Source organism: Hippocampus bargibanti, linkage group LG11, assembly GCF_051943395.1.
Source record: "Hippocampus bargibanti isolate YZ-2025 linkage group LG11, ASM5194339v1, whole genome shotgun sequence".
In the NCBI taxonomy this organism is placed as follows: domain Eukaryota; kingdom Metazoa; phylum Chordata; class Actinopteri; order Syngnathiformes; family Syngnathidae; genus Hippocampus; species Hippocampus bargibanti.
Genome location: NC_142744.1, coordinates 3,685,008 through 3,708,659, shown reverse-complemented (window position 1 = coordinate 3,708,659; position 23,652 = coordinate 3,685,008). Strand labels below are relative to the sequence as shown.

The 23,652-nt window shown below is 39.9% G+C and overlaps 1 protein-coding gene across 1 annotated transcript; it reads right to left on the bottom strand.

The window, feature by feature from the left end:
- Nucleotides 1-919: 919 nt before the first annotated feature.
- On the bottom strand, nt 920-22,414 carry vangl2 (VANGL planar cell polarity protein 2). Its single transcript, XM_089008341.1, has 8 exons — nt 22,337-22,414; nt 11,698-12,085; nt 10,136-10,259; nt 9,444-10,051; nt 7,891-8,024; nt 7,169-7,304; nt 5,911-6,160; nt 920-4,535 (listed from the first exon to the last, which is right to left on the bottom strand). The coding sequence occupies exons 2-8, from the start codon at nt 11,766-11,768 to the stop codon at nt 4,275-4,277; spliced, it is 1,584 nt and encodes a 527-aa protein (XP_088864467.1). The 5' UTR covers nt 11,769-12,085; nt 22,337-22,414; the 3' UTR covers nt 920-4,274.
- Nucleotides 22,415-23,652: the final 1,238 nt, after the last annotated feature.

Sequence of the window (23,652 nt, the reverse complement as noted above, 5' to 3'; positions counted from 1 at the left end):
GACATTTAGTCTTCAAATGTAACACTACTTCTTCTCAAAATCTATCAGCAACGGTGGTCCTCACTCCTTATATGGAGTTATTCGGACCTCATAAAACCATTGAAAAAGGAATGTGTGTGTGTGTGTGTGTGTGTGTGTGTGTGTGTGTGTGTGTGTGTGCGTGTGTGTGTGCAGGGCGAGTCAGCTCACAAGCAGCTAAAAAAGCAACAACAGGTCGGGTTATTCTGGAAAGACGAAATGATAGCAATCATCACTAAATTGTTAAGACATCCTCCATCTGTGCACTGCTTTCAATGATAATTTTAACAAATATATTAAAAATATAAAAAAATATTTATCTAGAATCGAAGAAATAGAAGTGTCAGAAAACAATGTTAAGTTGTGCGAAATAATAGTAAAATATTCACCACATACACTAAACACACATGTATATTCGTGTGGCTGCCGCTGCTCACCCGCAGGAAAAATATCATGTGACTGTAAAGTGTTCTTGAGTTTTGAAAGGCGGTTATAAATGAAATGTATTATTATTATCTTATTATATATAATTATATTATATATTATTATATAAAAATCGATATGTATTGTATTTTGTACACCATTTCAAGCTCTGATAACTCCATATACATATAACTTAGGAATTAACTCATTTTTTTTCCTGATGAAAGAAGAGAGTGTAAGGTTTCTTACACTGCATTGAATGCTAATGTAGTCCTAAAACTCAATATTCTGTGGGTCCTGCAATTTGAATGAAAATGACAAAAACCCTGGCACTGGAGTGGACGTATATTTTTTGCACATCGTCTGGCAGTGAAGGAGTTAAGAAATATAAATATTTTTTAAGTAATATTTTTGATAATGGCACGATTTTGGAAGTATATTACATCACAATACTCAGTGATAAGGCTAGGCAAAAATATGTACGGAATAAGAGGGTTTAATGTTGAAAAATGCTAACAACACACTATACAATGCTAACAAGAGTTATCAAGAAGAAAAAAAACAGGAAATACAAATACCCCCCCCAAAAAAGTGATTTTTTTTTACAGGCCACGAGTAAAAACATTCAGCAAACATTTGCATCATAACTTAGGCACCTTACAAAAAGTTTCATTTTAAAAAAAGTGACATTTTGGAGCCTCTAAAGAAACTCCGGCGAGATGTTCTTTCCATTTAAAGGACAACCGACACCATTTTTTTGTTTCCTAACTGACATCAGAAAAACGTTTTATAGCGTCTAAAATAGCCAAAACACGCAGGCTGATATTTTTTGTCAAATGCTAAACACCAATAAAAATGAGTTAGTGTCCCAAAACTGACCCCGAAACTGGCGAGTTTCAGAAGGTCCCGCCCCCTTGTTTGTGACATCACGCCAGGACTTCTTGCCTTGCTCTAGAATCAAACCAATGGCTTCAGATTCGGAGAAGATGCTTTCTTGTTCTTCATCCAGTTATGAATATGATTCAAATAGTTCTGAAGAAGAAAGCATACATGTTTGCAATCGATTAAAGAAGTCCTTCGGTATCAATTCGAGCCATCAGGACTCCAATGTGGCGTCCCAGAAAATGCACAAGATGGCGCCCAACCTCCGTTGGAAATAGGCTGATTTGTCCGCTGGGAATTTGTGTCAACTCGTATCAAATAGTAGTCTTCACCATCGCGTTATTTATGTTTTTCCTTCTAATTTCGCCATCAACACGGATCAACACCAAGTTTTCAGACCAAACAAAGTACCCAAAATGCATTGTGTGTCGCTTTCTCCGTCAGGGGCGTTCCTTCAGTGACGTCACGTCAGGCATCGTCATCAACTCGAAAACAAGACTTCCTGAATATTCAGCGCGAGTCTTAAAACGTAAAATATAGCTATATGCGGTGGAATCTTATTAAAATACGCTCAGTAGAAGTCATTTGAAGCCATTTTACAAATTATGGACACAACTTGTCCGGAGGCGTCGGTTGTCCTTTAAATGTTTTTGTTCAAAATGTGCTCGACACATTAGCACGTCGGACCACTTAAGGCAGTTTGTGGTTTGCTGATATGCGTCTGCGGAAAAAAAATATACCAAAAAAACAAATGTTTTAACAACAAAAAACTGTATTTTGATGTTTAAAGAAAAATAAATTAGCTAAACGCAAGGAAATGTATTTTGTAACTAAATGTTATGTTATTCAGCTGTTGCTAAAGCTACTGTAAAAAGATGAAAGTTGTTGTTTTTTTTTCAGTGTTCATTGTGTTGTTTTTGTGTGTGAGAGGAAAACATCAATGTTCACAGTAAACATGAACAAAGCGCAAATAGTCTTGTCATATTTCGGAAAAGTGACGTTGGAGCACATAAATTGCTACATTCTATAATGAGTACCAAAAAAAAATGTCCACCATCAGATCAATCAGCGTGACTATGTGGACATATGTGGTAATTCTGACCCTAAACATATGTGGTAATTCTGACCCTAAATACGTGGTAAATTATAATAGGGTCAGAATTACCAGCAAGACTTTAGTTCGCTGACGAAGCTCTTCGGATGAGCAGTGGAAATGTCCGACACCTTCAAAGAAGTACAGATGAAGAAATAGCTGAAGAAACCTTTTCATCGATGGACCACTCCTGTATGACTGAGAGCCTAACAACAACAGTTATATTTATCAAAACGAAGCATTATTTTTACTGTAAGTGAATTTTTCATGAAAAAAAATATCAATCAGACTTTTTTGGCAAGTATATTTTCATGTTTCTTTTTTAAGAATGTGATTTTTTTAATTGAGAAGAAAAAAAACAAAGTAAACCATTAAAACTAAATTGTGTAATACCCCCCCCAAGAATTTTTTTTACTCCTCAAATGACTTGACTCCATAATAAATGTAATTTCATTTTCTTGCACTTCTGATTTAAAAAATAACACTCTTTTAATATAAGCATAATTTTGTTAGTCTAATAACAAAATTGCCATTTTTTATTGACTTTCAAAATCAATTAAAAACGAACAACATGGTTGCTAAAATGTCTTTGCATCATCTCATTTAGTGAATTACAGTGATACCTCGGCTTAGGAACCCCTTAGCTTACAAACTTTTCGGTTTACGAACGTTAAATTTATGAACATGTTACCTTGGCATACAAACTTTACCTTGGCATACGAACTTTTTTGTACACGGAGCTGCCTCAATGAGTGATGTGTCGTTCGCAAACGAGCCCGTTTTTCTAACAACAAAATGGCAGCCGACTGTTTTTGTCCTCTATACCCCGCCCCCAGGGAGGTGGTTTAAACATTAAAAAGACAGGCAAGCGACAGTGAGAGAGTTTCAACTTTGATAGTTCAAAGGCAGAGTGTAGACTGCAAGGGTAAAATACCCCATCAATCAGGCTCCACAAACAACCCGCACAAGCCATCTGTACACTTGATGCAAAAAGCTATCAACCCAGCTAAACAGAACACAATTGATGAGGAACTGGATAAAATTAACGCAGAGAAAGCCCCTACAAGGATCATTCCTCAAGATGGTGAAAGAAGAAGGTTACGTTCCTCATCAAGTTGCTGATGAAACAGGCCACTCCATTCCATCAAGCCATCGACCATCACAAACGTACGTAAACGTAAATAATACGACTTTATTATACAGTACAGTTTATTTAATTGTAATACCATAGCATATTTATTACACATAAAATAAGGTATATTTTGTTTAATTATTTAAAATTAGAAAATAGAAAATTATGTTTTTTGGGGACCTGGGAACGGATTATTCTAATTTTAATGGTTTCCTATGGGAAATGAATTTTTGGGATACACACTTTTTGCCTTACACACTCTGTCTGGAAACCAATTAAGTTCGTAAGCCAAGGTATTACTGTATAACGCATAATTTCATGAGTCTAATATTAAAAATGCAATTTTTTTCATTGACTTTCAAAATCTCAATTAAAAACTAACAATATGGCTGCTAAAATGGCTTTGCATCATCTCATTTAGTGAATTAGTTGTTTTCATTTTTCATGTTAGTATTCAGGATAAAAACAATTTTAAAGTCACCGTTGGCTCTAAATCGTGCTTTGTATTAAAAACATTTTTTTAAAAAGTGTTTGTAAAGCAACACAAGAGGAGGGTGAGGGTGAGTCAAAGTTTTTGAGATGAGAGGACGCACGTTTGTCGTCTTGATGTCGGAGTTCAGTGGTTACAACACAAAAAAGGCGCCTTTTTTGAACAGGATAAGATGAGTCAAAACTCATCAGGAGCCGATTTTAGTTTTTTTTTTTTTGGGGGAGGTATGGGGGCCTTCACACGGACGTCTCGGATTGTAGCCGCATGACAAACTTGTGGCTTTTGGGGTCCACGAATTCCTCGCTGAGGCGCAAGAAGGGCAGCGGCGTGACGGTGACCACCAAGGAGAAGTCGAGGCGTCTCACGGAGAAAACCAAACCCTGGCGGAGGGCCGCCGTCACAGGCTCCTCGCTTACCAGAGTCCACTGGCGCCCTCTGCCGTTGTGCTGTTGGTACTGCATGGTCGGGCCCGGGGTCAGATAACGCTCCAGGAAGGCCTGCATAAAATTTAAAAATATATATTTTTTTGAATCCAAAACGGACCATGAATGACAAATTATGTTTTCCCTCATGTTTTTTTTTAATACAAAAATATACTAAAATAATTTGGTGGGATGTTGACATCATAAATTGAATGACATGCTTGTTTATAATAATAATAATAATAATAATAATAATAATAATAATAATAATAATAATAATAATAATAACGATGATGATGATAATAATATAATTAATAATAATAATATAATTAATAATAATAATATTAATAATAAAGCACCTTTCAAAACTTCATTCATGGCCATTCTCGAATTTATATGGGAATTGAAAAATATGATATGGAGCACAATTACCGAATTTGTTCGGGTTTTGGTTTTATAATAATAACAGTAATAATAATAATAATAATAATAATAATAATAATAACTCATTTCATTTATATGCGCCTTTCAAAACTCTCAAGGTCACTTTACAGTCAAATGATCAGTTTTACTGCGGGTGAGCAGCGGCAGCCACAGGCAAGAGCATTCACTCAACCCGGAAGTAACTCAAATAGACAAAAAGCTAGCTAGCTATACATGTAATAGATAGCTAATAATAATAATAATAATGATAGATTTCATTAATAAGCGCCTTTCTAACACTCAAGGTCACTTTACAGTCACATAATAAGTAATAGATAGCTATTAAGATAGCTGGCTATACAGCTAATAGCTAGCTACCTAGCTAAACAGGTAATAGATAGCTAATAATAAAATATGCGCCAGCGTTCACTCAACCGGGAATAACTCAAATACATTAAGTTAGCAAGCTAACTAATAGATAGCCAGCTAGCTAGTTAGACAGCTAATAGATAGCAAATAGATAGCCAGCTAGGTAGCCTGCAACGGTGACCCCGTTCAACCGGGAATAACTCAAATAGATCAAGTTAGCTAGCTAGCTAATAGCAACTAATAGCTAGCAAGCTAGCTAGTTAGACAGCTAATTTTTACTTGCCGAAAAAATGCTGGTCAGACCTCTAGCAATGTTTTTTTCCCCAGGGTCATCATTTGCCTTTTGTACAGCCGCCCCCATTTCAAGGTCAGATAACTCCAGAAACATATAACTTAGGAATTAACTTTTTTTTTTCTAATGAAGGAAGAGCGTCTATGTTTTCTTACACCGTATTGAATGCATATTCTGTTGATCCTGGAATTTGAGTGAAAATGACAAAAACCCTTTCACGCACACATTCACATGGATGGATACTTTTAGAGTGACCAAACACCTTGCGGCACCTGTTTTTGGAGTGTGGGAGGAAATCTGAGTACCCGGAGAAAAGCCACAGAACACGCAAATTACTCCACACAGGCAATGGAATGTTTTTCTGACCTTGGGCGTCATGTTGTGCGTGATGCAGAACTGCAGATGGGTCAGGATGCTTTCCATGCTGTGGAAGGCCTGCTGCCGTGTGGTCCTCAGGTATTTCTGCATGGCCCGCGCCATGGGGGCGAAAATGGCCTGCGCCGCTTCGCGGGGGTCCATCACCTCGCGGGGGTGTTTGGGGGATGAAGTCAAACCCGCTTCCTCCTCATGGAGGCGTTTGATATGTGTGAAGGCCTCCTCGACTGCCACCACCAGCCTGTAACATTAGACGGATTTGGAGTTTGTTTTGGTTTTGTCATAGATGTCAAAATTATAATAAACAAACAAATAAATAAATAACAAATTAAATTGTAAGACTCAAGTTTGTTGCGGCCACATTTTGAAAGAAAAAAACAAAGTGTGGTCAGACAATGAATCAATTTGAATTTTTTTGAATTTTGAGCCAAAAAAAAAATCCCAAATATAATATAGAATTTAGGAGTTAACTAGCTGTCTATCTAGCTGGCTACCTAACTAGCTAGCTATCTTTTTTCTATCTATTAGCTATCTGGCTAGCTAGCTGGTTACCTAGCTATCCATCAGCTATCTGGCTAACTAGCTGGCTATCCAGCTAGCTATCCATTAGCTGGCTAGGTATCTAGCTAGCTATCCAGCTAGCTATCCATTAGCTGGCTAGCTATCTAGCTAGCCATCCAGCTAGCTAGCTATTTGGCTAGCTAGCTGTCCAGCTAGCTATCCATTAGCTGGCTAGCTATCTAGCTAGCCATCCAGCTAGCTAGCTTTTTGGCTAGCTAGCTGTCCAGCTAGCTATCCAGCTAGCTGGCTATCTAGATAGCTATCCAGCTAGCTGGCTATCTAGCTAGCAATCTAGGTGGCTACCTAGCTAGCAATCTAGGTGGCTACCTAGCTAGCAATCTATTTAATATCTATTAGCTATCTAGCTGGCTATATAGCTAGCAAGCTAGCTATCTATCTATCCATTAGCTGGCTGGTTATCTCGCTAGCTATCTATTAGCTATGTATTAGCTAGCTAGCTAGCTTTCTATCTATTTGAGTTATTCCAGGTTGAACGCTGGTGCATGTGACTGCTGCTGCTCATCCACAGAAAAACTTATCCTGTGACTGGAAAGTGACCATGAGCTTTTGAAAGGCGCTTACAAATGAAATGTATTATTACGATTGATATTATTATTATTATTATTATTATTATGACTGAAAACATGGAAGCTGAAGCTAAGTGGGCTAACTGCGCGAGTCTCTCTACCTGGCCTTGCGTTTGCGGATCCTGCGGTCCATCTCGGCCTCCTCGTAGTAAAACTCGTTGTGAGAGTTGTCTCGCCTCCTGGCGGCGGCGGCGATCATCGCGCGGGACTGGCCTGTTGAATTGTTGGCAGGGTTTTCTATGCAAGGAGAAAAATTATTTGCATTTATGTCTGTTTTTTTTGTTGTAAAATTGCATAAAATCGATGTTTTATAAATAATGTTAAAACATATCTATGTATTTAACTAGCTAGCTATATATTTGACACAACTAAAACAACAATGTAGTTTTTTGTAAAATTGCATACAGTATATATTTTATTAAAAAAAAATATCTATCTATCTATCTATCTATCTAGAAAGCTATATATTTGACACAAGTAAAACAACAATGTAGTTTTTTGTAAAATTGCACACAATATATATTTTATGAATAATCTTTAAAATATCTGATCTATCTGTCGATCTACCTACCGATCGACCTACCTACCTACCTATCTATCTATCGAGGTAGCTAGCTAGCTAGCTAGCAAGCTCGCTAGCAAGCTATATAATTGACACAACTAAAACAAGGCTACTTAGGGGTGAGATGATGACATTTATTTCTGTTGCAATATGAGAAAAAAATTGAACGTACTAAGTACACAAATTATGTGGCCATAGTTATCGAATATGGGTCTGATCCTTTTGTACGACGGCAGCAAAATAATAGGCGGCGGAATTTACCATCCAGCGAGTAAACTTTGAAGCCTGTCATCTTCTTGGACAAGATGGATTTGGGTAGGTTGACCAGGGCGGGATTGTAGACGGGGAAGTCATTGTAGTAGTGATCCAACACCCAAACGGCAGCTCGCTGGATACTACAACACATGGTGAACAACTTCAAAATGTCAATATTTTGGGCACATACTGGTTCAAACATGGATGATGGTCACCACTTTGCAGTAGTATAGTAATATATTATTTATATGATTCTCTGACAGTGAAGAAAAGGTCCACGGGCTCCTCATATGGTCTAAACCACAGGTGTGAAAGTCGAGGCTCAGGGGCCAAATCTGGTCTGCCACATCATTTTATTGGGCCCGCGAAAGTAAATCAAACTTGTGAAATTTCATGATGCTTGCTAAAGTCCCAACCAAAATGTCAAACTGTCCCACGTAAACCACGTAAAGAAAAGTTATCATCCAGATGGCGACCGCTCATGGCTATAAGATAATGACAATAAGATACAATGATACCTCGGCTTACGAACGCTATAGCTAACAATTTTTTTGCCTCGCGAATATTACATCGCCAGCATATAGTCTTGGCTAACAAACTCGTTTTCGGCGGACGAAATAAACCACGCGGAGCGCAACGGTGGCTGTCGGACTAGTTTTCCACAACCCCTCTCTTTGACTGCAGACGTGGTTTGTTATCATGTGGAGTACTTTTGCTATTATGGGACTGAAAAACACCCCACCACAGGCTAGTGTTAAGCCGAAGAGGACACAAAAGACAATTACGGTCGAGCAGAAGAAGGAGATCATCGGAAAATATGAACGAGGTGTGCGTTTGTGTGACTTAGCGTCCTAGCACCAGTATGCTAAATCGACTATTGCTACCTGTGGCTAAGGGTGTTTCTGTGTTGTCTAAGCAACGGTCTGAGGGAATAGAAGAGGTTGAAAAACTTCTGTTCATTTGGATTAATGAAAAGCAGCTAGCAGGAGACATTGTGAGTGAGGGTATTATCGCAGAGAAAGCACGGCAACTCCACTCGGATATCATCAAGAGGCAACTACATCAACGGCCATCACAAAGGTAAATAAAACAACTTTATTATACAGTACTATATACAGTAAAGTCTCGTTATATCGATATTCAAGGGAGTCCGAAAAAATATCGATATGACCGGGACTATCGATATATCCGACCCTGTTTGCATGTAATTTTCTCCGTGTGTGCATAGAAATAGTATCGATATAACCGGGACTATCAATATATCCGATATCGATATAACGAGACTTTACTGTCGTTCTTTTCTTTAATTACAATACAATAGCGCATTTATTATACATAATATAAGGTATATTTTGTCTTGTTTTAAAGCTTATTTAGTAGAAAATTATGTCTTATGGGAAGCTGGGAACGGATTATTCTCATTTTTAATGGTTTCCTATGGGAAATTAATGTTTGGAAGACACACTTTTCGCCTTACACACACTTTCTGGGAACCAATTATGTTCGTGAGCCGAGGTATCACTGTAATTTGAAAAAGAAGATCTGGATTTGTCACAAACCTGAGGTGACCGACGCTGTAGAAGCGACTGGCCCCATCCGTACTGCGCACCACTTTGAGGCAGAAGGCGGGCTGCAGGTGGCGCACCTCCAGCAGCACCAGCGCCAGATACTGGATGAAAAGCAGCGCGTCCACCAGGGAGGCGGCGTACTCCACGATTCCCCTGTAGTCACGCTCGCGCGGCTCCAAAACGCGCACGCCGTAAAAAAGCCAGTAGGACGCCACGAAGAGGAAAACCAGCACCATGAGCAGGCAGCGGAAGACGAAAAAGCGCGGCAGGGTGGCGCGCGGCGGCCGTAGGAAGAGCGCCCAGGAGGAAATGAGGAGGACCAGCAACTTGAACGCCAGCGACACGTAGAGACCCTCGCAGGGCGTGCCGCAAGGCTCCAGGGAGTCGCGCCACAGCGCCTGCGGCAGCACCAGGAAAGCCAGCGGCGTCACCAGCGCAAAGAAACTCAGGCAGCCGCCCAGCGCCGGGCCCAGGAAGCGTTTGCACTCCAGAGGGGTGGACTCCTCCAGGTCTTTGGTGACTCGGGTCAGGTCCTCGTTGGAGACGCTGTGCTCCGAAGTTCCCGTGACCACGGTGGTGGTCTCCCCCCAGTTGTCATCCTGCGTCAATCATCCGGCGTAAACGTTGACATTTGGACGCGTAGCTAATGGGAAAAATGGGCATTTGGAGTTTTCGGCACTGACCCGCTCGTCTCCGCGAGTGGACTCTGCATCGAGCAGCGGCTCTCCGGGTGTCTGAATGGTCACCGACTTGTCTCCGCGACTGCTGCCATCTCTGCTTTTGGAGCGATGTCGGTCCCGCCGATCTCTGACGAACATCAAGCGAGACGCAACATTTAGCATCGGAAATGACTTCCACTACACCAAGGGTGTCAAAGTCATTTTTTTGCCACGGCCCACATTGTAGTTACGGTTTCCTATTGGGGGTGGCTGTTATGAATTTGGGGTAGCCATTAGAATGTTGAATCCCCTACACATATGACATATAGACTGAACAACAAATGAATGAATAACTAGTTTTCAAATTTCAATTCAAAACTAATGACTGTTATTGTAGTTTACATATGACCAATGTCTGAAATAACGCCTGCCCGGACGCCCGTTGCGTGCAACTTTTACGTCGGGCGTACAACTTACAAAACGTCTCCGCCCGGGTGGCCGACAACTTCTTCAAGAAAAAAAAAGCGCAGAGAAAGCAGGGCAACTTCACTCGGATATCATTAAGAGGCAACTACATCAACGACCATCACAAAGGTAAATAAAACGACTTTATTATATAGTACAGTTTATTTCTTCAATTACAATACAATAGCACATTTATTATACATAAAATAAGGTATATTTTGTGTAGTTTTAAGGCTTATTTAGTAGAAATTTATGTTTTATGGGGACCTGGGAACGAATTGTTCTCATTTTTAAAGGTTTCTTATGGGAAATAAATGTTTGGCAGACAAACTTTTCGCCTTACACACACTTTCTCGGAACCAATTAAAGGATAACCGACGTCTCCGGACAAGTTGTGTCCATAATTTGTAAAATGGCTTCAAATGACTTCTACTGATCGTATTTTACAAAGATTCCACCTCATATAGCTATATTTTACGTTTTAAGACTCGCGCTGAATATTCCGGAAATCTTGTTTTTGAGTTGGTGACGAGTCCGTACGTGACGTCACTGAAGGAACGCCCCTGACCAAAAAAGGACACATTGTAGCATTCCTTCCATCACGTCAATGCATTTTGCTGTACATTGTTTGATCTGAAAACTTCGTGGAGCACCAAAAAGAGGCAGAAGAGGGCGACAAAGCTCCGTGTAAGGAATTAATCAGCCTGTGTAAACGGGGCTGGGAACAAGGGGGCGGGACCTTCTGAAACTGGCCACTTCCGCGTTCATTTTTTTCGCAGATATTGGACACTTTAAGTCATTTTTATTGGTGTTTTGCATTTGACTAAAATATCAGCATGTGTGTTTTGGGTATTTTAGATGCTATAAAACGTTTTTCTGATGTCAGTTAGGAAACAAAAAAGTGATGTCGGGTGTCCTTTAAGTTTGTACACTGAGGTATCACTGTACACCATTCATTGGGGGTGCGGCTTATGCCGCAGTGCGCCTTATACACCGGAAAATACGGTCTTTTTTTTAAAAATTCATTGTCCAAAAGACAGCCTTTAATATTTATCATTGAAGATGAAAGGTATGACAATACGGTCAAAAAGATATTTTATGTAGCGCGGCGTGTCGCTTACCTGTGTTTGCGTGAGCTTCGGGAGTGAGATGACTTGTACGAGTAACCCGAATACTGCGATTCGTTGTCCATGTCTCGGGTGGGCGGCGAGCGGGCTTTGCGAGCTCCGCTTCCTCCACCTCCTCCTCCTCCGCCCGCACCACACGGCTTGCCGACGCCGCCCAGCTGGTTCTTGCGCTCGGAGATGGACTTGGTGGAGAGGGCCAGAGGCAGCTTGAGCAGGTCGACCTTGCTCCTGAGGGAATCTATCTTGAAGGTCGAGGAGGGGGGGAGGCGTGGGAGAAGATTGTGGGCGAGGGGAGGGGGGGTGGGAAGGGAGGGTGAGGAAAGGGGCGGCGGAGGATGGCGGGTAGGAGAGTCGAGTCGGGGAGAGCAGAGGGTGCCGTGATCTGAAAGATAAACACACAGTGGTCAGGGACTGCGAGGCCTTCTCTGCTGGCCTAAAAAGATCGGAATCACAGACTTCTTCAATCTTCATGATATTTTGTACATGAATTATTATCAAATTGTCCTTCCGCTTTCTTTCACTACTTTTCCCCAGATGTGTGTTTTTGTATTTAAGCATTGAACCAATTACATTTCAGCCATTATTTGTGATCAGGGTCAGAAATCGACTTGGAGGCCTTCACAATCAGTTCTGCAGGCCCTGGAGTATCAAATGCTGTTGTTAAAGTGCTATATATGTCTGAAATTCACACTGATAGCTGGCTATCTAGCTATCTATTAGCTGTATAGCTAGCTAACTATCTATTAGCTGTATAGCTAGCTAACTAGCTATTAGTGGTATAGCTAGCTATCTCGATAGCTAGCTAGCTATTAGCGGTATAGCCAGCTAGCTATCTCGATAGCAATATATTAGCTATTACTAGCTATCCTGTGACTGTAAAGTGACCTTGAGAGTTAGAAAGGCGCTTCGAAATGAAATGTATTATTATTATTAGCTATCTATTACCTGTATAGCTAGCTATCTTGATAGCTAGCTATTAGCTATCTATTACTTATCCACTGACTGTAAAGTGACCTTGAGAGTTAGAAAGGCGCTTATTAATGAAATGTATTATTATTATTAGCTATCTATTACCTGTATAGCTCACAAGCTTTTTGTCTATTTGAGTTACTTCCGGGTTGAGTGAACACTGGCGCGTGTGGCTGCCGCTGATCACCCACAGAAAAATTTATGCTGTGACTGTAAAGTGACCTTGAAAGTTTTGTATTATTATATACATCAATATGTATTATATTGTAAATGTCTCGCTTTAACCAATCAGATTTCCAGTAGGCCTTCTTGCAGGCGTTTGTAAACGGCAGAGTTACGCTACCCTCTAGTGGACTTGTAGTAAATCACACCATACTTTTTATATGAGTCGCATTCACAGCTGCAGTCAAGGTTGTACAGTCAAAAAATAGTTGTGAAGGGTTGGATTGATTCAGAAGTAGCACTACTGAAGGCCTAGGTGTCAAATGCACGGCGAGTCACTGCAAACCGGTAACTATCAAGTCACGCGGCTACAGCAGACATTTTTTTTACTCCACAGCAAGAAGTAGCAATGTAAGCCCCATTTTTATTTAAGCAATCGCTCCTCCCGCCTGTTATTTATTCTCGCTAGACTGAATTCCGAAAGTCTACAAAGCCATTTTGTCTGGCAAACCACAGAAAAATGTCAACAAATGGAGGATAAACATTCATCCCCAAAAAGTGGTTGATGCAGATGGGTGAAGTCGCAACCCCACGTGGCGGGTGGGCTAAAGAAAGTGTAAAATGGCAACCGGGGGTGACCTGTCCAAGTAAAACGCTGTCCCTCATCGTCACCCCCTGCGTGGGAATCAAAGTGATCTTGTGGCATATTAACCCACTAAAACCTCTTTTTTGGGCAACGTGTGCTTGCCAAAACGCTCCTGGCGGTGTTTAGTCATCTTACAACGCCGGCGTTAGCGCAGACACAAAGGCAGCCATATTGGATTACGCCGTTTTCACACAAAAAAAACTCTATCGGCCTTTATCCCCCTTTCCTCCTCGCATTCTCTCCATGGCGTCGCCCGTCCCCGTGGAAACCTGGCCCTTGCCGCTACCATGGCGATGAAAGGGGGAGGAGTGGGCGGACCTAGGAGGTTTTGTAGGTTGACAGTTGCCGCGGTGACATGACCTCAAGCCGCCCTCTACGACGCCGCCCTACCACCTCACGCGAAAAATAGACCAAAATAGAACGGCGGCCATGATGGATGTCAAGCTGTCAAACGCCGGTTAGCTGTTAAAAGGTGGGCGTGGCTCAGGGGGCACTTTCTAATGGCCTTATGGGTAGAATGAAGCACCACCATAGCACTGCAATGGCGTCCGTTAGCCCTTTAAAATCCACTTCCTGTTCAGCCAAATTTTTTTTTTAGGGCAAACCCAGCCGCAATAGAAATCAATCAAAAAGGAAATTACAGATCACATGTTTTGCCTGCTAGCTTCATGCTCACAAATTGGGCTAACAAACTGGTATCGATGCTGTTGTGTTATCGAACACAAGCGGTGCAGCAACACGGGTTTGTTAGACAGACGTTACAACTATACTCACATGGATATATTATATATCTTTTGTGAAAAAAAAAAAACAAATATTGCTAGCTAGTAGTTGTTAAAAGTGGAGGAAGTGGAGTTGGAGGACATTGATTCGCTGTGGCGACCCCTGAGGGGAAAAGCCGAAAGGAAAAGAAGAAGAGTAGTTGCTAAAAGTGCTAGCTATTTTCTCTCTCCACTCCCTCCAGAATGGATTAACGGCACTTTCATTCATTTCAATGGGGATATATGATTTGTTATTTGACTTTTTTGGAAATTTTGGCGATAAATATTACCGACGATATAACTGTGAATGTTGCTTAAACGACGCACGGTTTTATGATTGTCGAGTCTTCATATTGTTTTGAAAACAGATCAATGGGTGTATTTTCGGTCACCCAATCAATGGACAGGATTTAGGCACATGACTCAACAGCAAGCCCAAGACAATATTGTTGTTTTTGAGGTAGATTTACTGGGGAGAACGTTGAGTTACGGCAAACTACTCCATGAAGCTTTAAGACGTGATTTCAGGCATCTACTTGTCATTCTTTTGGTTCTGTTATCAACAACCAAAGAGGAAAGGGGGGGGGGGGGGGTGTAAATTAAATTTGCGGCGCATCAGGTGATGTTTATGCTTTTGGACAATGGGACACTTACACACAAAAAAAAAGCTCATTCACTGCTATCGCATTCTCCCAATTTGAAATGAATTTCCACATGACCGTTGGACTAACTTTTTCGGTTCTTAATCTAAATGTCTGATGTTCAGCATTTCAAACTGGTAACATACTTTTTAGAATTCTGACGTCACGCCGCCAATACGGCAAGATAATGAGACGTATTTGGCCGGCATATGAGGAGGTCTGGGAGGTACACCAAAGTGGAAACATAAAGGAACATTTTGAGCTTCTCTTCGCATACTTTAGCGATGAAACAAGAGCCTGAATTGTGTGTGTCATGACATATAAAGACGATAAAGAAAGACAACTTTTCGGGGAGCTACCAGACGGAGTTTTTGAATATGCTACATCTGTGGATAAGTTGTTTTTAAAGGACAACTGACGCCTCCGGACAAGTTGTGTCCATAATTTGTAAAATCACTTCAAATGACTTCTACTGAGCGTATTTTACAAAGATTCCACGACGAAAGATGCCTGACGTGATGTCACTGAAGGAACGCCCCTGACCGAGAAAGCGACACACAATGCATTTTGGGTACTTTGGTCTGAAAACTTTGTGTTGATCCGTGTTGATGGCGAAATCAGAAGGAAAAAACATAAATAACGCGATGGTGAATAATTGTGTGTTGCACCAAGACTAATATTTAACACTAGTTGACACAATTTCCCAGCAGACAAATCAGCCCATTTCCTACGGAGCTTGGGCGCCGTCTTGTGCATTTTCTGGGCGCAACATTGGAGTCCAGACGCCTCAAAATGAGACGGAATCGATTGCAAACATTTATGCTTTCCTCTTCAGAACTATTTTAATCATATTCAGAACTGTATGAGTAAGAAGAATGATCAACTCAAGATCGCACCCGTATTTTGCCCGACCGCTCTGCATCTGTAATTTGAGACAAACGCACATTTCGGACAGAAAAAAAAACGAAAGACAAAAACAATGGCGGAAACGGACTATTGTGACACTGATGTGCAAGTCTGGAAATGAGAATATGGTTGAACATTTGATCCAAACAGGTGCGGTTCATTGGTGGTGTGGCTCAGGTTGCCTATTGTATGTACATATTGATTTATATAGCGCTTTAACAACAGCTGAAGCTGCAACAAAGCACTTAACATGGACCGGTATCATATACACTGCGCAGAAAAATAAAAGCAATGACAAAGCACCAGAGAGTGAAACCAAGATCAAGTCGGAATCATGCCGAGTGGAATGCCAAAGAGTACAAGTGACTTTTGATCTGGGTTGAAAGATGGGCAGTGAGGGGGCTTGCCGAATGTTGAGTTGAAGGTCATTCCAGAGAGTGGGAACAGCAACAGAAAAGGCTGAAACCCCTCTGAGCCTTCGTTTAGTTTTTGGCACGTCTAATAATGTCTGGTCAGTAGACCTGAGGCGTCGGGAAGGTGTGTAGAGGTGAATGAGCGAGACAATTTCAAGATTTGAAGACAAACAAGATCTTGAAAACAACTCTAAAATGTATAGGGAGCCAGTGAAGGGATGAGTGGGAAGTTACAGTATATGCTCCCTATTACGAGTATCAGTCAAAAGGCGAGCAGCAGCTTTCTAGACCAGTGGGCGACGCTTCAGGGAGGATTGGCTGACTCCAAAGTAAAGCGCATTACAGTCTTCGAACCGGTATGTGACAAAGGCATAAATTACTGCTTCGAGGTGCTCATGTGATAGAAAAGGTTTGCTTTTAGCCAGTTGCCAAAGATGAAAGAAGGTGGATTTTAACAACAGCACCAATTTGTCAGTCACGTATAAAGTCATTGTCCCGTTTAAGACCTAAGCTTGAGACTGTTGACTTCAGATAAGGAGCCAAGGGGGCCAACCGGATGAGATGTACATGGGCCACTGGGACCAAACACTATCACTTCTGTCTTCTTTTCATAGAAGTTCAAGAAGTTTCGTGCCATCCATGTTTTGATTTTCTCCAGGCAAGATAAAAGTAGCCTTAACGAGAAAGTGTCTTTATTGCTCAGTAGGACATAGATCTGACAGTCAAGTCCATAGCAATGGAAGGAAATACCATGTTTCCTTAGGATGGAACCCAATGGGAGCAGGTATAGCGAGAACAACATAGGCTCCGAAATTGAGCCTTGCGGAACACCGCATGATAGAGGGGCAGTACGTGACTCGAAATGTTCTGTCAGAAAAGTAAGACCTAAACCAGTCAAGAGCACTAACGGTAATGCCTACCATGTACTGCAAACGAGACAGTGGAATACTGTGATCTACTATCAAACGCTGCAGTCAGATCTCATAAAAACAGACCCACATAATCTCCAGTGTCATTGGCCAGGAGGATGGAAAGCCGTAACAGGGGCTGACTCTGTGCTATGAATGTTTATTTTCAAGCTCAACATTACAGGCGAAAAGGGACAATAAAAACACACTCAAGACGATGAAATTCTATCCTGACACCTCAAACGGCCCAAGAGTCTCTCGCCAAGCTGCTGATAATGTACTGTATCAATTATTGTAAAGAACGCAAAGAGCCCGTAAAAGTGCTTTCAGAGACAAGATATAAAAAATAAATAAATGGATGCTCTTAAGGTGATTTCAGATTGCAACTGCACCGTAAAATAATGAATGGATCACAACTTAAATGGACTTGTGAGTGTGCGTGTTTCAAAAAAATGCAGATAAACATACAATAAAATTACATTTTATTTTTTATATTTACATTAAAAAAAATCTAAAGTTGAACCAAATGTAGTTTCCTTTAAATTCAACAACAATCCCAATTTTCATTTAGATTTATGTACAAGAAAAGGGTTTATTTCATGATTACGTTTAGATTAATAAATATATATATCTTATGTATAATATACATTAATTATAAATTACTATTTTATTACATGTTTAAAAATATTGTACTATACTTTGTTTAAAAATGAAATTAGTTTCAATGATTATCCAAGATTCTGTTTTATTGTTGAAGTTTTTAGGGAAATTTTTGTTTTGTGTTTCTCTCGAACTTTATTTAGTTTGAACAGTTTGCATGTAAATATTCCATAAATTAAATGTATTATGATTATGATTATTATTATGATGAGGATTATTATTATTATTACTATTATTATTATTATAATACCATACAATCACTATCTGGATGGCTGGCTGCCTATTAGCTATCGATTGGCTTGCTAGCTAGCTTTCCATCCCTGCCTTACTATCCTATTTGAGTTACTTCCGGGTTGAGTGAACGCTGGCGCGTGTGGCTGCCGCTGCTCGCCCACAGAAAAACTTATCCTGTGACTGTAAAGTGACCTTGAGAGTTTTGAAAGGTGCTTATAAATGAAATGTATTATTATTATTATCATTATTATTACAACACATTTCACATGCCATTTTCTGCCATTGTTGACAACGCAGCAAAATCAACACATTGTACAAGATTTCACAAAACCAGCTTAATTTCCCATCAATAAAAATTGCTCATGAACAACGAAAAGTGAAATAATAGTAACCTTTTTTCCCTCAGAATTCACCAAACGAAAATGAACACTAAAATACAACAAAACAGCTTGCATCCGTGACTTCTTGAAACTTTACTCCTGCACGGAATGCTAATTGTGGCAATTAGCCTTCATCTCTGGTCACAAGACACGCCCGCAGAGGAATCGTCCATTTCGATATACGACAGCTGTCCCGCGTTTGGGGAACACCAGCATCCAGTGACCATTTCAGGCCTGTTCGACCAACTGTGTAAATATTCGCAACCGTCGCTGCCGTCCATCGTATCCCGACATCAGTAAAACAAGAAACAACTGCTAATGTCCACCCCAGGCTCGCAAACAGGAGGAGGGATGTGTGCGCCCACACAAAATGTGCGTGTCAATGAACTTTTAACTCCTGTTTATGCAATGCCAAATATGTACGCAGTGGACTGTCTACCACTTTTAAAAACGTTTTTTGAAAAATCAGTTTAGTAAATATGGTAACCAGATTTGTGTACTTTGGGTATTCTGTTCCCGAAAAATGTTTCTGCTCAGAAAAGGTCCCAAAATGTGTAAGGTGGAAGACAAAAACCAGTCATTTATATTATTTTGTCAATCAAGTGGTCCCGTTTTGATTTTTTTTCATGCTTCTGGAAAAAAAATCTTACTAAGGGACACAATGACCCCCCCCCCCAAAAAAAAAAATATAAATTATAAACACACACACTTTGCTGCTGTGAAATGTAAATTTCTCCACTGTGAAACTAATAAAGGCTTATCCAATCCAATCCAATCCAAAATATAAACATTGGCTAGTAATTGCCCTTACAAATGATTACAATTACCATATAAAAGTTGTAGTATGGCGTACATTATTTGAAATGATAAAAAAAACGTTAACACAAGCAAAAATACATACAGTAAAGTCTCGTTATATCGATATTGGATATATCGATAGTCCCGGTTATATCGATACTATTTCTATGCACGCACGGAGAAAATTTACATGCAAACAGGGTCGGATATATCGATAGTCCCGATTATATCGATATTTTTTCGGACTCCCTTGAATATCGATATAACGAGACTTTACTGTATATCGTACCGCGCATGTGCAGGTTATGCTTTTATTAATCCAACTGTAGGCAGCGATTAAAAATATACACAGTACGATTGATGATTACTTTTGCTGCTTTGCCATGACAATAGTAGCGATTATTAGTAGCGCCATTATTGTCGTTTGCTACCAGCAGTTGAGATGAACTGGATTTGAGCCAAAATGGTCTTTGTAAGATCAGTTCACAATCGTATTGTTTTCCCCCCTGTATAAATGTTGTATTACGGCATACATTATTTAAAATGATTAAAAAAACATATACAATACAGGGGAAACGTATAAGTTGACAGGTATGTAATTTTGTATTCTTGATTGTAAAATCTTTTTGATTAAAAAATATATATAAAATATATAAGAAGAAGACAAACATGGCGGATCCGGGCTCTGATATTTACTGTGTGTGACTTTCAATTCCTGCAGTTCAATTGAAAGACACGTCAGTAAATATCAACAATACACAAGCCCGCATTCCAACTCCCATTTTATTACCTCCTCCCAGGAGGCTTTCATTGGGGATTCGTTGGCTTTGTTTGCTCGGGAGCAAGTGCCTGCTTTTGAAACTTTAATTCATTAGAAAATGACAATGCAATCACCTTAACTTTTACCGTGGTAAAAAAAAAAAAACTCAGGGGGAGTAATAAAAATATAGTATGCAAAAAACATTACACACACAAGGTTAAAATGTCCCATGACCCCTGAGAGGATAAGCAGATTGAAAAAAAGTCAATACAATTACAATAATAACATTTAAATATTACCAGTAAGTACAGATGGTAACCATTTAAATTGGCATTTTCGTGTTTGTTAAAGTCATTATAAGTGCCTGGCATGCTGAGTCCGAGAGGACGGTAATTTCATCTGTGCTGTATGTCATGCATATTAGCATATTTGACAATAACGCTGACTTTGACATTAAGTTGAAATAAGAATACAATAGGTAAAATATAAGAAAAAATATTCGAAAAACTAATGGGGAAAAAATGTACATGCTATGCAAAAACATGAAGTCCAAACGTAGTAAGCAAAAAAAAAGGCTTAAAATATTACATTAAAACTTATTAACATTAAGTCACATTCAGACTGTAGACATATTAAAACTTAAAGGACAACGACGTCACTTTTTTGTTTATTAACTGACATCAGAAAAACGTTTTATAGCATCTAAAATGCCCAAAACACGCAGTATATGTTTTTTCAAATGCAAAACACCAATAAAAATGACTTAAAGTGTCCAAAATCTCCCGCCCCCAGTTTGTGACGTCACGCCAAGACGTCTTGCATTACTGAAAAATCAAAACAATGGCTTCAGATTCGGAGAATATGCTTTCTTGTTACACAGCCACTTATGAATATGATTCAAATAGTTCTGAAGAGGAAAGCATACAAGTTTACAATCGATTATAGATTTTTTTCCGTGTTATTTTGGGGCAAATGGGCGGGGGGTAATGTCGCACCCAAAAATGGCGACCAGCTCCCGTGAGGAATGAATCGGCCCGTTTCAACAGGCTGATAAATTCCTTCCATGGAGCTTGGACGCCCTCTTCTGGCGGCTTTTGGGTGAAACATCAACGTTTTCAGACAAACAGTAAAGCAAAATACATTGACGTGATGAAGGACTGCTACAATGTGTCTTTTTGTCGGTCAGGGGGGGGGGTGTCTTTTAGTGACGTCACACACAGACTCGTCACCAACTCAAAAACAAGACTTCCTGAATATTCAGCGCGAGTCTTAAAACGTAAAATATAGCTATATGCGGTGGAATCTTTGTCAAATACGCTGAGTAGAAGTCATTTGAAGCCATTTTACAAATTATGGACACAACTAGTCCGGAGACGTCGGTTGTCCTTTAAACATTGTTAATACTTAAAAGCATTGCATATGAATGACAGGCCACTTTTAAATCATTAAAAATGGAAAAATAAAGCATTCCATTAAAATCGAAATGATGCTCAAGAATACAACCAAATAACTTAAATGCAAACAATACCACATTAAAACATGCAATAAATTGCATCAAATTGAAAATCCACGAGGCGCTTTTCTGCATGTTATACATGCATCCCATCTCCAACATACCAGATTTAAACGATTAGCTCCTCTCCAAGCACTACAGGAGCCATATAATGATCCTGCTGATCATTACAATCGATGATATTGGAGGAGGGAAACAAACATGAAGAAAAGAGGGCCCACGAGGACCAGAATTTGGATTCATGTTTGAAGTGAACATTAAATCAGGAGGCACTTTACAGTCCTTCACCAAATGCATGCATACATGTTGGTAGGCCAACGTTTGAACGTTCGAATGCTTTTCTCCGGACATTTTGGTAGCGAAATGTTTGTAAAGATACGCAGAGCAGATACGAAAAAGTACTGTCGGTCTTCAGTGGCGATAGAACAATAGACTACACACCCCCCGAACTTGCCTGTTCTCGTCCCCGTTAAATGAATGACTTCCACGGCCAAACTGTCCTCCAACGTCGGCCCAATTTTGACTTCATCGCCGCCCCCCTGAAACCCGCCCCGATTTTTATCGCTTCGTTCTCGGCTAAATAAAAGTGGAAGCTTCAGTTGTCCTACGTGGTGGAGGATAACAAGCAACCTCCTAATGTTGCTTGTCTCCAGTTTGAATAAGTGGGGGAGAAAAAGAAGAAAAGAGGAGGCGACCATCTCGTCCTCTCCACCATTGTTTGTTGAGCCCATCCACCACGAAGCTAACCTGCCCCCCTTTTTTTCTTCTTCTCTTCTCTCGGAAAGCTTTTCCATCAACCCAACAACATAGTCACTCGTTCCGGGTTGTCGAGACCCCGCCACTCGCATTCGAAGACGTTTGAAATGTAAAATGTGTACTTACTTACGGCAGAGAGTCCATGCAGCTATTTGTCTCACTTTTCACTTTCTTTCCGCTCAGCCGAGGAAGCCCTTTGCTCCGCCCATCCTTGCTGCTTGCCGACTGGGAGGTAAACCGGAAAAGGCGAGGCTACGCGCCGTGTTTAAACAGCAACAGTTTTTAAAAGAAATCGTTAAAAACACGAACATACATTTGATTTTGGATAATTAAAGAATATTTTTTTTGTGTAGTCAGAATTACGATAAAATTTAGACGTTCACTAATCGGAGTTAGTACACTAACTAATCATTTGTCTGGTCCCAAATCGCAAAAAAAAAACATTGCAACCATTGTGAATTACTTTATTGTATAATATAGATGATACATTAATTAATATATAATTCGGCTCACTTAATGTTAACCTATTTCTTTAAATTACACATTGAAATGAAATTGCAATTTATTTAAGTCCGTAGTTTATGGTAAATTCAGCCAACCTTTTCTGTCGTAAGACTGTACGTATATAAAATATCTTTTATTTTGAAACGTTTTTCAGAAAAATACGACAACGGAGACCAGACTGTCGATCACCTGTCAAATGTTGCCAATGTTAATGTAAATTAAAAAAAAGCATGAAATAAAAAAAGGAAAGAAACATGGACTGTAGGACAATGTACTAATTATATGTACTTAATAAATTGCAAATTCATAGACAGAAGAAATTATTGCCTGAAAATGTTACATGTATCATATAATGAAAAAAGAATGAAAAACATATTATTAGTATTGAAAAATATTCAAAAGCAATTTTGAAGATAAATTAGTTTTTACAATTAGCTAGACATATTCTAAGCACCTTGGAACTGTATATCTTATTAGTATTATTAAGTATTAAAGGACAACCGACACCATTTTTTTGTTTCCTCACTGACACCAGAAAAACGTTTTATAGCATCTAAAATACCCAAAACACGCAAGCTGAAATTTTTAGTCAAATGCAAAACACCAATAAAAATGAGTTAGAGATGGCGAGTTTCAGAAGGTCCCACCCCCTTGTTAGTGACGTCACGACAGGATATCTTGCCTTGCTCTAGAATCAAAACAATGGCTTCAGACTCGGAGAAGATGCTTTTTTGTTACTCATTCAGTTATGAATATGATTCAAATAGTTCTGAACAGGAAAGCATAAATGTTTGGAATCGATTAAAGTCCTTCCGTATCATTCGAGCCGTCAGGACTCCAATGTAGCGTCCCAGAAAATGCACAAGATGGCGCCCAAGCTCTGTTGGAAATGGGCTGATTTGACTGCTGGGAATTTGTGTCAACTAGTATCAAATACA